Source organism: Carassius auratus, unplaced genomic scaffold, assembly GCF_003368295.1.
Source record: "Carassius auratus strain Wakin unplaced genomic scaffold, ASM336829v1 scaf_tig00215156, whole genome shotgun sequence".
Taxonomy (NCBI): domain Eukaryota; kingdom Metazoa; phylum Chordata; class Actinopteri; order Cypriniformes; family Cyprinidae; genus Carassius; species Carassius auratus.
The window spans coordinates 20,971-37,737 of NW_020527955.1; the positions used below are offsets into that span (position 1 = coordinate 20,971).

A 16,767-nucleotide genomic window follows, 5' to 3' on the forward strand; every position below is an offset into this window, starting at 1 on the left:
GTGGTATGTGCAAATGCAATCATACAGGAAGGAAAGAACAGGTATAACATATGGTAAATATATAGGCCTATATTAAGATGTAAGGCATGCAGACAGTTTGGTAACAGTTTAGTAACAAACAAACATTATTACATTATAAAATCTGCGCGGGCAGCTTTGTATTTAACGATTATGCGTTATCAAATATTAGCACTGAGAAGAGGCTGTCATAAACCTAAAAGGCTCGCAATACATTTTGTGTTTTGTATGCAGGTCTTTTTGGGAAGCGCGCCTTTTTCGGTGGGCTAGTTCACACCTGCGCGTTAAATAGCGAATCCTACTAACTATGAATATTAATAAGGTCGGTATTACGCTGCTTTCATTGCCTTTACAAGGCGCAACGTCATATATTATATTATAATACATATATTAAAATTAAATAGTCAATAAAAGTTGGATATTCCATTTGCCTCGCGACCATTCTGCCTTACGTCACGTTACGTAATTAATATTCATGAGCGCATAGCTTCTGCCGCAACTTTCTTTACGCGGTATTATCATCCAGACTTTTACTTATGTAAAACGATAATTGCGAGATGAACGTCAATTTTACGAATCGAATATAACAGCAGGCTTAAGTGTTTCGTACTTGTTTTTATACAGTCCATCGTTATGTCAAGACGTACTGCCACCTCACGTTTAAATCAGTTACTGCAACTGCACCCCAACAAAACACGATGATCTGGGCAAATCAATTTATGTTTATTGAAACATTGCATGTCATACAATAACTACATGTGGAACATTTATTCCCAATCTCCCTATGATATTTCCCATGACACTGGATAAACAAAGTTAACAGAAAAGAAATCACAAAAAAGGACTGACTATAAAAAGGAGAAATGTTCCTCCACTTCAAAGTTTTATCTGTGCGGTGCCATGCCCTGGCAGTGTGGGAAGCATTTCATCTCACAAATCATCTCCCAAGATCAGTAACAAGAAAATAAAACTTACAACAGTCCACTGAACCAGTAAACATACTAATAAGAAAAGACCTTACGGCTAATGAGCTGATTGTCCCGACTGCCCTCATCTGCCTAACATCTACAAACACCTGAGACAATTACAGCAATTGTCTAGGGAATGTTTTATTGCTATGCAGCCCATATGTTTTATTTAAATATAGAGTAATCAACGTACAGACATTCAGAAGGGAGCATTAAATGGCGAGAATGTGATAAACACCTTTCTGAAAATGCTAGTGAGAGAACGGATTGAGAAAGTGATATGTTCAATAACTCAATGGTAGGAAAGCAACACTGATGATTACAGGAACTCTTCTAACAGTAATAATCTTACAATTCACAGATTTTGAGGCACTACAGCCAACTCTACTGAGAATGAATATAGGGCAAGGTAGTTGTTGAGAATCCTCATTCTCAATTTTTTTACTCTTATGTTTTTTCTTTCACAGAATAAAAATGCAAAACACTTCCCTAATCAGTTCATATCCGTATCTTTTCCACAGACACTGTTAATACAGTAGGTTCAATGGCACGATCAGCTCTAGATGGACATTGTAAAGAGGTTTAAAAATACCTTGATAGACATGTAAGGGTGGATATCATGAAAGCTGTCAAGAAATTTCTTGGTCACATTTCACACTAAAATAAATTAAAATGAAAAAAAAGGTACTTTTTTTTTATTAAATGAAGAAAATAATGTTTCATTTTAGGAACAATAATTATTAATATTTTTGTTTTTGCATTGTGACATTGTTTTGGATGTCATACTTAGTTTTATTTATTTTTTTACGGAATTTAATGAAATTAAAAAGTAGCATGTTACAATGTTTTTTGTTTTTGAGGGAAGTGAGTTTCATTGTCCTGAAATACGAAAAAAAAAAAGGTTTATTATTTTTTAAATATAGATATCCTGATTTATGTCCTTTATTGGAAATTTAAAAAAACTGCCACAGAAAATTAAGTTTTTGAAGATTTTTGCATTAAGTAATATATTCATGGGGGGGTGCAAGACCTGGATTCTATGAAATCCACCCCAACATTTATTTTGGACCAACTGAATGGCACCTCTCCACTTCTATTCTTGAAGTATACCATAAAAATAAAAGCATATGGATGTTTACTATTAGTAAAACATGCTGTGTCGTTTCTGTCCCCGTCACCTTCTGACCATCATGTGAGCAAATCAGGAAGCAGCATCCTTCTGTTCGCCTTTGCTTTAGTTTAGAGCAGAGGACAGCTAAGTACAGGATCACATCAGGCTAAAACAGAGAGGTTAAAAACAATGTGCATACATTCTGAGCAAACAGTAACTCACTGCTATATCCATCTATTTCAATACAAGAGAAGAAGAGTGAATCATTAAAGTCGAAGCCCTACATTTGAGCTCATATTCAGCTCCCCTATGGAAGGTTATTAAATGCACAGAGAGGTTACATAAAAGAGGAAATCAACTCTTATATTATATAATTCCATCCTATCACTTTACTCGTCTGTGTAAATTGTCATAGTTTCTTTACAACCATAAAGCAAGATGGTGACATACATTTGCAAACAATCCTTTGTGGCCACTGAGTAACATTATGTCCTCTTCTCTCAGTGGTTCATCCATTTCCAGTGGACGCTGAAGTAGTCTGTTCTCCAAACGGCAGAAACAAAGAAGAATCTGGTATGTTACATATTATACACGTGCAGACTTGATCTCTTTCTGGTCTCTCATCTCCAGGATCCTTCTGTTTGTCTGGAGCTCTAAGAGGAACTTTCTGCAGTCTCTGCTGTCTTGGAGGTCTTGTCGTCTGAGGGGCATTCACTGGACAAGGCAGTATCTCCGTTTTCTGTTCTGTTGTTCACTAAGTGCTTCCCTACAGCTGTGAGGAGAAAGAAAACTATTGGTCAGTTCAGATCAGATTCACAATTTACCATTAGGCTTTGGTTTTAATGATTAAACTGCTGCATAGACTATAACAATATCACTGCATATAGTACAGTGCAAACATTTTGGGACATTAAGAATTCAATTTTTTGAGGGAAAGTAATTTATACTTTTATTAAAACTGTTCAAAAGTGAAAATAAATATATTCATGAATGTTTTTATTTTAAACTTTCTATTTATAAAAGAATAGTAAAAATGTATCACACTTTCCAGAACAATATTAAGCAGTACAGCTTTTTTTAGTATATTTCCTAATATACTAAAATAGTAAAATGTTATTCTAAATTGTAATAATATTTCACAATATTACAGTTTTGTTAAAATGTTAAAACAGTATTACGGCTTTACAATATTTTTGATCAAATAAATGCAGCCTTATAGAGCATAAGATACTAAAATATATATATATATATATATATATATATATATATATATATATTTTTTTTTTTTTTTTTAATTAACAGTAAATAACAGGTTAATATGACTTTATAAAGTTATAACTTATAATTTATGACATAATAAATTTTGAATGTTTCAAGTTGTATTTTCAATTAACTTTAATATTACTAGTTAGCATTATTTTATATATCATAATATTTATTCATTCATTCTTATTTGTCTTATTGCCTTATATTAGCTTGAAAGATAAAAGATTTATTGATAAAAAAATTATCATCATGAATTGACAATGAACAATAGTATAAGCTGAAATACAACAATGGCACATTTATTAATTTACATAGATTTAAATGTGTGTTTTAAAGTAACATCAATATTATTGTAGCATTAATTATTTATTCATAGCCTTAGTATTAAGGATAAATAACAAAATGTATTAAATAAATTACAGTGCAATATTAATATATTGTGAGCAAACAAAGAATGAACACCAGTATACTTATAAGTTTACACAGATTAATAAATGCTGTAAAAAGCTGTTAATGAATTGGTGCACTTGCCTTGTAGGGGAGCGGGGTCAGCAGTGCCATTGTTGTGACTGGCTCCTGACGCCTCCTCCAGCTCGTCCAGGTACAGACGGTAGCGGTGACCGCTGTCATCTTCATACTCCACGTTCTCATCATCAGAGTCCACCTCTGGAGCCACGTAAACCACCTCAAACTCGATTTCCCCCCTCTGCAGAGAAAATAAACCCTGTGAATCTGTGTAAACATGTCAGTTGTGTTTGTAAAGGGAGGTAAATATAACCTTTGGTTGCTCACAGAGAGCTATTATATGACTTCAGAAGTCATGTGCATGAGTCATATAAACCACTAATGATTTATTAAGTCCTCATTCACTTTCATTAAACTGGAAAGAGTGACCAGTTTTTGTGTTTAACAGAAAAGAAGTCAAATGGGTTTGGAATAACATGAGGAAATGACAATTTTGGGTGAACTATTCTTTTAACGGTTATGTTTTATTCAAACCATTAGTAATTACACCTCACAAGCCCAATTAAAGAACGTCTTAACATTTGGGAGGTTCTTTGCAGGTGTTAGGATGGGACTTGAACATGGTTGTAATAATAAGTTACAGGTGATGTGCTGTTCCTGATCTGACAGCCCCCTCGCCGGGCTGCGAACTGCAGTGTGTCTCTCACCTGCTGTGAGAGGATGGTCACGGCCTCTTTGTGCTTTGCGTCTCTTAGGTTGATGTTGTTGACGGCTAAGATGGCATCTCCCACATGCAGTCCTCCGCAGCGCTCTGCAGGCTGGGTGGGGTGGATTTCGGAGATGAGGATGGGAACGCCATGCTCTTTCCCGCCCTGTATAAATTCCAATGCAAACATCAAAATCAGGACTTTGATCTTCGATTCATCCATTGAATCCAGATGAATTAGCATGCATATAATATCAAATCGGTTGAACTCACGGTAATGGAGATGCCAAGTCCTTCATGATCTTCTTTGGTCAATACCACTTTGCGTATAGGGCCGACTCCCTGGGACTTTTTTAGAGAATCTGTGTCCTGGAGAGGCAAATATACATATATAAACATACAGAATCAGGAACGAATCACAGGAATATAGTTCACCACTAAATCAAACACACAAAATAGCATATAAATGATTACGCGTATTACATTGACTAGTGTATTGTTTATATTGTGACATTATTTTCATTTTCTCGTGACTGGCATTATATAGTATATTTATTATATTTAAGTGTATTTATTTTCATAAAAGACTAAAGACTACAAATTTTATATCAGTTTAAATGTAATTTTTACTGTCAATATTTGAAAAATCTTAATATTTAATATTTCCAAAATATATTAATAATTTAAATATAACATTTTAAAGACTTTTACATGTAAATATATAATATACTTTTAAATGTAAGTCAATATTAACATTTAAATACAATTTTCAAGATTTTTGATTGTTAGAGCAAAAAATCTTAATGGCCGTAACATTTTATTTTTAAAATCAATATTGTTATTTTTTTAGTTTATTTGTATAGCTGTTTTCACGATATAACTTTACAGAAAATTATGTTTCTACAATATATTTAGTAGAAGTTTATCAGTGGTGACAGATTTTGAAATGAATATCATAAATTAAATAATTTCATTTTATTTGATTGTTTAATGCAAAATCAATTGTATTTCAGTATTATTGATATACTACTACAGTTTTTGTTATTTTACAAATTTTATTTTCTGTTTTCATTTTTTTTTTTTTTTTTTTGCTTTAGTTCTTTTAGTACAGTAAATGAAAATAAGAAATGTTGATATGGAACCTAACTGGAAATAAGTTTAGATTTTTTTTTTCTATTTTGTTTCATTTAGGTTTTTATTTCTGTTCATGTTTTTTATGGCTTTAGTTAGCAATAATAACCCTGAAATAAATTAAAAAAATTACTTCTCATATTGATTTTGGGGTGAAATTCCCTGAAGGCACATCATACACTTGTCTAGTCAAAGTTGACTCTGATGTACCTCAAGTTCACCTTCTGCATGCAGTTTTACCAACTTGCAAATGAACTGAATGTGTTGTCTTACATGCCCCGCAGGTGATGGCAAGGGTTTTTTGGGATCGTTGCGCCCCCTGCAGGCTCGGATCACTGTTTTGTGGCGGTGCAGGTGAATCTCAGCTTCAAGCTGGTTCCACAGTTTGTCATGAGCCGGTCCTTTCATGTCTCGCCCGAGCAACTGGATCTGCTGCACCCTGAATAAAATAAAGAGCATTCAGGTTTAAACTGACAGCTAGAACTCTGTGCCAATCGTGGCTCTTTATGTGGAAGAAATCGCCACATGACACCCAGATAACGGTCAATCCGAACAGATGAACAATGCTTTCTCTTACCTCCCAGCCAGCTCTTTGTCCAGATACTTGGCGGCCAGTCTGGCTCCGTACACCTCAGCCTGTAGTACCGCAATGTGCCTGCGGAGGGCCTCGTTCTCTTTCTTCAGCATCTTCACTTCTGCCTCCAACTTGGCCTCCTTCACTTTTTCTTTCTTACTGGCCTCCAGTTCCTTCTCCTGTGACATGTAATCAACCAAAGACGAGAGGTGAGCAGTTGAGCACCAAACCTTCTGACCATGTCGTATACTCATCTAGGGATGTATCGATGCACAGTGAACCAGTTAAATATCGATACAAACATGTGATGATTCTAATCAGTTGAGATATAACACCATTCGTGATACAGTTGTGGGGTAGAACTTTATATGAATGAATCTCTGGGGGGTTCGCTACTCACTGATGTGTGTGTGCACTTGGATGGGTTAAGTGCAGAGCACACATTCGGAGTATGGGACACCGTACTTGGCCACATGTCATGTGACTTTCATTTTCATATTAAAGCAGTGTTCATAAGCACTTTGTTTACAGCAGCAACCAAGGAAATTCTATTGCGAGTTGAGTGAATCGATACATCCCAAAAGTCATCCCATCATCAGAGCCGCATGAAATCACTGTCATTAACAGCCTTTCCAACGTGTTGCCCAATAAGACAAGAAACAGTAGACCTACTTCACAACAGTACATATGACAGGCCAGGTGAGATCACATGACAAACATACACTCTAGCTTAAACGTACCACTAAATGTGTGCACAGAAAAGAGAATTGTAACAAATGTAGATTTAACATCATAATTACTACGAGTTCACCAATAGTGTGAAATGAAGCCACTTGAATGACATCTCTTCATTTGTTACAACTCCTGGAGTGAAAAAAAGACACATCTAGCGTTAGCCATGTCCCAAAACTGAACTTCAGGGCTGATATCGGTCGACTAAAGCACCAACTAAAGGTGTGGTCTCATTCCTGATATTGAAGTGAAATTTCGCAGGCAAAAAAAGTCTATTGGCAAAAATGCCGCGAGTCACTTTCAAACCAAGCAGCTTTCTCTTAATCAATGTGATGAATTTGTGTGACCAACTTGAACTTGAGGCGAAATCTAGGAAAGAAACATTTTCGCCCTCATGTGAAACTCACGATCATCCAGATTCCTATTTAAAATAAACACTGGATATTGCCCACAAAATTTCACCCGTTACCAGAAAATGACCGCACTCGACAGCTTGTGGTGGGCGATACTGGTTGTTTATCGTTTTCATTTTTTCCAGTCCATCAGCTGGTTCAATTTTCCAAGGTTTCAGCGAATAATATATCGGCCACCAATATATCTCTCACCTCTAGCTGTTAAACTACTAGTACACAAAAAGATCACAGTTGTACATCAGGGATGGTTTAAGCAGGCAGCAGTAACAGAGGGAAAGAGTGGAGTTAGACGGGACACACACGGACTCAAAACAATGCAAAACTTACCTTGTCCTCCACTGAAGGCACAGGCTTAAGATTGAGAAGAAAAACAGAGGGTCAAAGGTTAGAGAAGTGGGGTTAAACAGGAAGGCCGGTTACAGAAGCATCATCGTTCATCCTTACATCAGTAGGGTTAAGTCAGGAAGACACAGAGCAGAGTGCCAACCCAACCAGAGCCTGTTAGTGTTCATTACAGCTGAATATACAAAGATACCATAATTACAACAAGACCATCAAATGACACAGCTATGCTACACAGTCAAAAGTATCTAGACACGTGATGATAAGTGGACCGGGCTATTATAGCCACCCCGTTGTTTACGGCTGAATAAACTGAAGCATACATCCATGTAATCCTGAAGACATACAAGTGTACGATTACATTTGCCATTACCTTAATAACTTAGTAACACTGTTAAATGTAACCTTAAGCAAAAAAGTAGAGTACATACCAAAAGTTTGGAAACATTACTATTTTTAATGTTTTTGAGATGTTTCTTCTGTTCATCAAGCCTGCATTTATTTGATCAAAAATACTGAAAAAAAATGTAATATTGTGATATATTATTACAATTTAAAATAATTGTTTTTAAATGTATTATACTTTAAATTATCATTTATTTCTGTGATGCAAAGCTGAATCTTTAGGATCATTATCACATGATCCTTTAGAAATCATTTTAATATGATGATTCATTATCAAAGTTGGAAACAGTTCTGCTGCTTAATATTTATTCAGAACATGTGATACTTTTTTAGGATACTTTGATGAATAAAAAGGAAAAAAAAAAGAAGCTATGTTTTTAAAATATAAATATTTTGTAATAATGAACACTACTGGTCAGTAATTTGGGGTCAGTCATTTTTTTTTCTTTCTTTTTTTAAATAAAATCAATACTTTTATTCAGCAAGGATGTGTTAAATTGATAAAAAGTGATAGTAAAGAAAATATTTTATTAGAATATATATTATTAGAATGTTACATGAGACACTGAAGGTTGGAGTAATGATGCTGAAAATTCAGCTTTTCGTCACAGGAATAAATTGTTTTTTTTAAAGTATATTCAAATAGAAAACTATTATTTTAAGTTGTAATAATATTTCACAATATTTTCTGTATTTTTGATCAAATAAATGCAGGCTTGATGAACAGAAAACTTCTTTCAAAAACATTAAAAATAGTAATGTTTCCAAACTTTTGGTCTGTACTGTAGTGTATATGTTCATACTGTGGAATATGGATTTTCGCACATAGAGATGGTTGAGGCATTGATTCTAGTGAATAGAAAACTAAACCTACAGCACACATTGATAGACTGTGGTTTGTTTGCTAAAAGGCATGATAATAGTACTGTATGCAAACCAGGCTAATGGTTTATTAATTAATGCTTTTTTTGAGATGGGCCTGTGAGATGGAAAAATTTGATTGGCTTGTTCGAAATCCCACTCAACTAGTTCATCTTAATCTCCTCACATCAGAGGCCTCACTGACACCCCCAATGGAAGCAAATTCCTCCATTAATCTCACAACAACAAATGTCTTGGTTCTGCTACATGTGTAGGAATCTGGTGCTGTGCTCACCATCCTGTCCTTGATGGAGTCCGAGTCGACCGCCTGTCCGCCTTTGGCTTGGAGTTTGAGCTGCATGGCGTGGAGTTGAAGAAGCTGTTCATGAACCACCTCCTCCACCACAGCTTTCTCTGACTGGACATCTGTCAGCTCCGACCGTAGGTCCACCAACTGAGCCTGAAGCACGCACACACACGCACACGCACACACACACACACACACACACACACATAAATCATACTTGTGCAGACTCAAGTAGTGTCTGTATATGAAGTATTGACCCATCTTTCTCCAATCCAGACAGATTACATATTTACGAAAATGGAGACAAATTTCATGCTAACAATCAAACTGCAATTTGTGGCTTTTTGAGCGACTAGACTCTGGACTAGCGATTAGTGCAAGTCTTCGGTCATGTTGAGCTATGTGAAGGACTCTAGTTCGATCCTAGCTCGCAGTGAGTCCTTTTAAAGGAATAGTTCATTAAAAAAATGAAAATTTACTGAAAAACATCTTAACGATGGATGTTTCTCTTACAAACATGCAGCTTTTCACTTCACAAGACATTAACTGATGGACTGAAGTGGTGTAGATTATTTGTGATTATTGTTATGTTTTCATCACCTTTTTGAACTCTTATTCTGACGGCACCCATTCACTGCAGATGATCCACTGGTGAGCAAGTAATGCTAAATTTCTCCAAATCTGCTCTGACGAAGAAACAAACTCATCTACATCTTGGATGAAGTGAGTATGAGTAAACTTTTTGGTATTTTTTCTTTTATTTTTGTTTGAACTATTCCTTTAAAATGAGAGGATGGAAAACTGAACATTTTGTCTTATGAGGCATTACATAACTTACACAGTCATGCATGTTCATTCCCTACATAGTACATTAATTGAGAATCTGCATATGACGTTACAGTCCTGAATGATACAAGAAACTACTTGAAATTCAATCTCACTGTTCGAAAGTCATTTGAAAAATTAGATTTAAAATTGTGAATGTCGTATGAATGTCGTTTGGACTGAGTTAATTTTTTTCTGATCCACTTTCCCAATAAGATTTGAGACTGATATGCCAACAAATCTGTACAAAGTCACATTTCATTCATCCTAGGTTTATCCTAAGCATAAACAAGCTTCTTTTTTTCTCCAAAACTGTTCATTAAGTTTCCGCTTCCCTTCAGAAGAGCATACTCTCATCTGACACGCTCATCAACAACCGCAGCCCTGGTGAATAATGACATCCCGTGCCCCATTGCAAGGCTCTGCCATTAGACAGCAGCTCAATCAGCTTAAGTAAGGAAGCTGCATGAAGAACAGAAATAAATGTCCTCTCATAAAAGAACTACTCATTTATTTATGCGCCCCGTCTCTGCTGGATAGCCAAGGTTAGCTGAGGGACTCTCATATTCAGCAGCAACACAGCAGAGAAGGTTCAGTTATCTGTCAGTAGTTGTTCTGAAACAAGTGCAGCAAGAGAAGTGAATCTGAAACCAACGACCACTCTGAATATTTTAGATTTCCACTGCAGCCCCTCCCAATAAAAACTGACGTAGTCTACTTTAAAATGCTAGTAACTCCATATACTCTGTAACAACACTTCTACTAGTGAAACCAAATATCTTCCCTGAACTTAACAATGCAACTGAGTCTGATTCGAAACGATGGCACCAAAGTCCCTCAAGGGAGTTCAGTGTGAGGGTTGCAGCCTAAGACTAGAGAAAAATGCCTCATTGTTGCAAGCCAAGAACTTTCATACAGTAGCAGCCTTCAGAGAGGGTGTTTGGTACAGATATTTGGGTGGATCCTTTGGGAAAATGACATCACAGGAGCAGATGAAGTCAGCACGAAACCAAAATGTACCCTATTTAATGTGTTAATCCACGTTTGTAAAATTATTAAGGCTGATATATCACTTAAAGTCAGCATTGATATGAATTCTGAACATTTTAAATGCTTGTTTTTTTATGTAATTGTGATAAAGTCATCCATTTTATTTTTTTTTGAACAAATTTGATCTTCCTGTGAAACAACAGACTTCACTCTCTGGTGACGTTTGCTGGATTTCTCAAATTATATAGTCTGCGTAAACCAGGTCCATTTTTACAGTCGTCTACAAGCTCACATTCAGATCTGCCTGCATCCAGTCAACAACTAACGGATAGAACCATGGCCCGCACCATTACTTTTTATTGTTTTATTTTTTAATAATCCATTTTTAATGAAATGTGCATCACAAACTCAGAAGAAAAATCTGTTGCTGCTTCTGTTTCAGCACAACTTTAAGACGCAGAAAAAGCAAAAACTTCTATCTGAATGTTAATTTCTGTATTGGCAATGTTTTAAATGGCATTCATTTCCGAACACGACATTTCCAGAAATATATTTGCTGTGAAAACTTTTAAATAGATAATGCAAAGCACACTTATTAAGGGACCCCCACTAAAAACATAATTCGACATGACAAAAAATTAACTGGTATAATAAATCCCTTTCAGCAAGGCATCACATTACGGGATGACGATGCAGTTTCGTTTTGACTATAAGAAGTAATGTTGGTATATTTTCTAACAAAGATTTTTTTTTTCTGGAACCCCAATGCTAAGGGTTTTGGACTAGTACAATGTTAACACCACAGAGTTATTTTAAGTTCAGCCTCCCACACAATTATACTGGTGAGTCACTACTAGTGGTCGACCATAATATCGGCCAATATTTGCCATTTTGCAAATATCGGTATCGACCGATAATCACCTTAGCACACAGTGCTCACATTCTCCCTCTTATTCACCATCGTTAGCAGTTCTGTCTTACACGGTTATGGAAGTCTGTCTAATAATTAGATAAAACGGTTTAAACTTAGGAATTAATGTATACAAAAACTATTATAACGATTGCTTTTATTTTATTAGTAATAGGGAAACATTATAATACTTTCTTGTTTTCCGTCAGCATTAAGCAAATATGCATATATATCATTTAAACAAATCTTTGAAACGAATAATGAACATTTAATATCATAAATCCTGGAGAGAAAAAAAAGTACAGCTGGGAGATCTTGTGAAGTGTGCATTTTTATCCAGCATGATCTCTGTGTGATGGTCGTTCCGTGTGAATTGAAGGTTTTAAACTTTAAACTTGTGATTTCAAATTATGCTGCGCTTTATGCATTTGACCACTGTAATATTCATGTCATTTTCACTGTGTGCTGTTTGTAAAATGATTATAACCCTGGCTTTATTTGAAAAAATATGATTCCCAATGCACACAAACTTCTCAGAATACTGAGTGCCCTGTTGTTGTTTTTTTATTTCTTTTATTTCCAAGATATCGGCAGCAAAAACTTTTATCGGTCGACCACTAGTCACTTCAGCCTGTTATTGTCTGCAGGACTCAAGTGATTTCTCCACAGCAAAGACGATTCACTTGTGAAAGATTTTCTGGCACACAAGTAAATGTTATTCTGTTGTTAAAGTTAAGGGATCAGTTATGTGATACACTGCAGTTAGTTTAAATAGGAGAATGGCCAGTCTGGTATTGCCTAAACAGGTTTAACAGGTTTTTATATGACAGCCGTCCACCTAGTTTTGTGACTACACCAACATGATTTGCACCAAATGCAAAGCATTTCCTGTGGATAAAGAAACCTGCTACTGAACTGGCAACATATATTGTTTGTTTCTGCAGTTGACATCCAGATACTGCCATCTGTGTGTCCAGAGAAAAATTAAATAAACAAAACACCAAGTGCATTAATTTCTAAGGACACATGCATTATTTATCAGACAGCCTACATGAAGTGACGAGCATACTGACTGAAGACAACATAACAGGCCATTTAATTACATGAGTTAACCAGCTATCCAGTTTTTTTGACAATACAAGGAAGCTCATTTAAATTTAAGCATTTATCAGACACCTTTATCCAAAGCGACTTACAGTGCATTCAGGCTAACAGTTTTTACCTAACATGTGTTCCTTGGGAATCGAACCCACAACATTGCGCTGCTATGCATTGCTCTAACACTTGAGCCACTGCCAAATTTTTCCCATTCAAATGTAAAACCTTTGCTGTAAATATCCACAAGACGTACAAGAGTCATGTCCATCATGACATCTTGCTTTGCGTAGGTGTTTTGATCACCCTGTTGGGTTTATAGTGCGATAATAACCAGATTAACTGTACTGTAAGCCTTACTTATTGACCAAAAGCACCAAACTGTTATTACGTATCAAATTTAGTCATCTTTTAAGTTGCACAAAAGCTTGCTACGTGGAATGAAAAGCTCTTGTTTACACAATGAGAGAGAACATTATTGAAACAGAATACAAGGATTCAAATAAATAATTCAGAATGCAAATGATGCACTGTTGACATCTATCCATGTAATCTTTTAATAGAGCAGGCTTCATTTCAGTGTTTTTTTTTTCTTTTCAAAATTGAGTCAATTAAATGTTGCAGTGTATTACAAAACTGAAACCACGTAGGGACATTTCCACGACATATTGAATTTCCATTACTTTTCCAAATGTGAAAATTACGCTTAAAAAATCCCTGATATTTCCAAGTTTTCTAAGTCCATGGGAATCCTGACCCTTTCAAAAAGGTACCATGAATATGGTAGCAAATGCTATATTTATGTGCCAATGCTATATGTACATGGTACTTTCAGTGAGTTTAGACTGGTTGTAGTTCGAAATCCATCTGAAACATGAAGCTGAAAATTCAGAGAACCTATTTATATTCTATTTTTCCAAATAAAATAATTAAAGACTTATACAGCCATAATGTATAAGACACAAAGTACTACTAGTGGGTCAGTCCTAAACATTCAGATCGAAACATTCAAAAGACAAATACATACAGTTCTAATGTATGTAAGTAAACGAAAAAAAAAAAAACTTAACAAAATATCCATCTATTTTCCTCACCTCTAGTTTGTGGTTGAGCTGAAAGATGGTTTGGGATTTGTGACACAGCTGAGCAAAACACGAGCTGAGGCTGGTCATCTTCTGACGGCCCTCATATGTGATATCAGCCTGATCCGGGTCGATCTCTCCCAGCAACAGATCCACGTCCACAAACGCCTTGTCAAACTCCTTCTCCAACACTTCCAGCCAGCGGAACATGGACATACCGGAGCCGGGAGCCGCGGCGGGACCGGAGGAGAGGCCCGAGCCCGGAGATACAGAACCGCCGGCGGACACAGACATCTTTAACACGGATACAGGGACAACACACTGATAACTTGAATTTAATCCTTTACTCGGTGCGATCACCGGGCCGTCTAAGTTAAATTAACAACAGACGTCTGATGAGATAGAGTGAGAGTGATGATTTGCTTATGTGTTTTCCGTGTTATCTCATCTGACCAGGAAATCCGAGATCATCGTACAAGTCAGCAGCGTGGATTGATTAGTTTGGCCTGCCACACGATGAGACCGTCGATAGACGAGCGAATCGATTCGTGGGAATTTACAGCAGACCGTCTGTGGCATATTAAACAATATTAGCAGCGTGTATGGGCATTATTAACACTTGCAAATATATTATAGAGTTCAACAACTAATAAAAGGATAATAACTACTGTATTTATGTATTATAAATACAGTAGTTATTATCCTTTTATTAGTTGTTGAACTCTATAATATATTTGCAAGTGTTAATAATGCCCATACACGCTGCTAATATTGTTTAATAGTTGTAATATTTATTTATGTAAGCCTGTATTAGAGAACATTTTAATGAAATAATAATACCTTTAGACTTATTATCAGGGTTATTATAATTAACTACTTGTAATAAAATAAAGGTTAACTGAATAAAAATCCAATGAATTAATTTAGTTTAATTTGATCAAAACTAAAACTGAAAAATATATATTATATTTTTTATATATAAAAACTACACAAAGTTTTAGAAATTAAAACTTTATGTTATAAAATACAGTCATTCATATTAGTATTTTTTTAAGCCAGTAGTCCAAAATACAACATTTTTATACATTTTTGGTTTTAAAACTTCCTTTTGTGAAGTTAATATTCCTGACACCAACGATTTTTAAGGATGAAATGCATTTGTTTAACTAATAGGTTGTGAATACTTTATCAGCAAGTTTCTAACATTTGCAAACAGACAGGTCACACTATTGCTGAGAAGTCAGTTCCTTGCTGGTGTCAAATTTTGTTTTCTTACCAAGATGATGATCTCAGCCATTGTTCACTGAATCTGGCTCAGGTATTTCATGCTGTGTGTGAAGCTGTTTTCTCAGAATGATGATATTCTGCCTTTTTCTGTGTGTCTTACTCTGCAGTCAACATGCCAGATCTATCTATCTATCTATCTATCTATCTATCTATCTATCTATCTATCTATCTATCTATCTATCTATCTATCTATCTATCTATCTATCTATCTATATATATATATATATATATATATATATATATATATATATATATATATATATATCTGTCTGTCTGTCTGTCTAACCATATCTATCTATCAGTCCATCTGTTCATCTGTTCATCCATCCATCCATCTGTCTATCCGTCCGTCAATCAGTCCATATGTGTCTAAGCAGATTCTATAGACTATCATCATTATCATCAATTCATTCAGTTATCAATTCATTCACTCCTGGTGGTTGAAATATTGTTTTTCTTATTCATTTTCTTGAAATTTTAGTTTAATGTTTTACATTTTGTACTATGTGATTTTTTTTCCTAACACTGCTATTTACATGCTATCATCATACCATCTATGATACCTATCTATCGATACCATCTCATTAAAGTTTTAATGATTATTTTTCATGTATTCTTAGTGCCTATTATACTGGTAGATTTTAATCAGATTATGTTATTTATAGGTCAGAGCTTTTTCTGGTCTGCCAGGCTTTGAAGAAGTAGTTCTGTCATCTGGTGGGATCGAGTAGATTATGCAATGTGTTCATATCTCACATGTTGTTAAGAACTCTGGACCTTAAAAAAATAAATAACAGTGTGAGACAGCTTCACCGTGGCCTGCCCTCTGCACTCTTAGAAGAAAAGGTTCTATGTAGAACCTTAAAAGGTTCTATCAGGCACTACGTATTTGGAACCCTTTAGTTCTTTGTAACCAGGAGAAAGGTTTTATATGGAGCCTTTTAAGGGTTCATTCATGATTATTTCTTTTGTCCTTTCTGGATTAAATATTTCATATAATTGACAAACATCAAGAGCCTAAAATGTAAAAATGTAATACACATAAAAAAGTCCCATGAATACTGAAAAAAAGCACACCCAAAGTGCATAGAACTAGTCATTTATTTATATTAACAAAAATAATTACTATTACTGAAATAATACTACTGTAATTTCAAATATTTAAGGCTTTAAATGTATAAATCAACCTTAAAACACCAACCATTTAAAAAATCTCATAAAAAATGAAAATAGAGTTTCACCTACATCTACATGTTACAAAATAAGTCCATTATAAAAT

General features: G+C 35.1%; 1 protein-coding gene across 2 annotated transcripts; it reads right to left on the reverse strand.

Annotated features, from left to right (window-relative positions):
- Positions 1-719: 719 nt before the first annotated feature.
- Positions 720-14,702, reverse strand: LOC113093814 (Golgi-associated PDZ and coiled-coil motif-containing protein-like). Of its 2 annotated transcripts, XM_026259375.1 has the most exons (9): positions 14,214-14,702; positions 9,288-9,452; positions 7,712-7,735; positions 6,243-6,418; positions 5,939-6,104; positions 4,808-4,903; positions 4,536-4,700; positions 3,895-4,069; positions 720-2,869 (listed from the first exon to the last, which is right to left on the reverse strand). In XM_026259375.1, the coding sequence occupies exons 1-9, from the start codon at positions 14,493-14,495 to the stop codon at positions 2,751-2,753; spliced, it is 1,368 nt and encodes a 455-aa protein (XP_026115160.1). In that variant the 5' UTR covers positions 14,496-14,702; the 3' UTR covers positions 720-2,750. The 2 variants fall into 2 exon arrangements, with proteins under 2 accessions (XP_026115160.1, XP_026115161.1); XM_026259376.1 differs by lacking the exon at positions 7,712-7,735.
- Between the last annotated feature and the right edge of the window lie 2,065 nt (positions 14,703-16,767).

Bases quoted from the DNA above. Each gene is read 5' to 3' on its own strand.
- LOC113093814 (XM_026259375.1), bottom strand. From the start codon at position 14,495: ATGTCTGTGTCCGCCGGCGGTTCTGTATCTCCGGGCTCGGGCCTCTCC. The intron at 6,105-6,242 runs GTAAGAGAAAGC...TATTTTATTCAG, and splicing joins GACAAAGAGCTGGCTGGGAG to GGTGCAGCAGATCCAGTTGC. The intron at 4,070-4,535 runs GTGAGAGACACA...TTTTCTCTGCAG, and splicing joins TGACCATCCTCTCACAGCAG to AGGGGGGAAATCGAGTTTGA.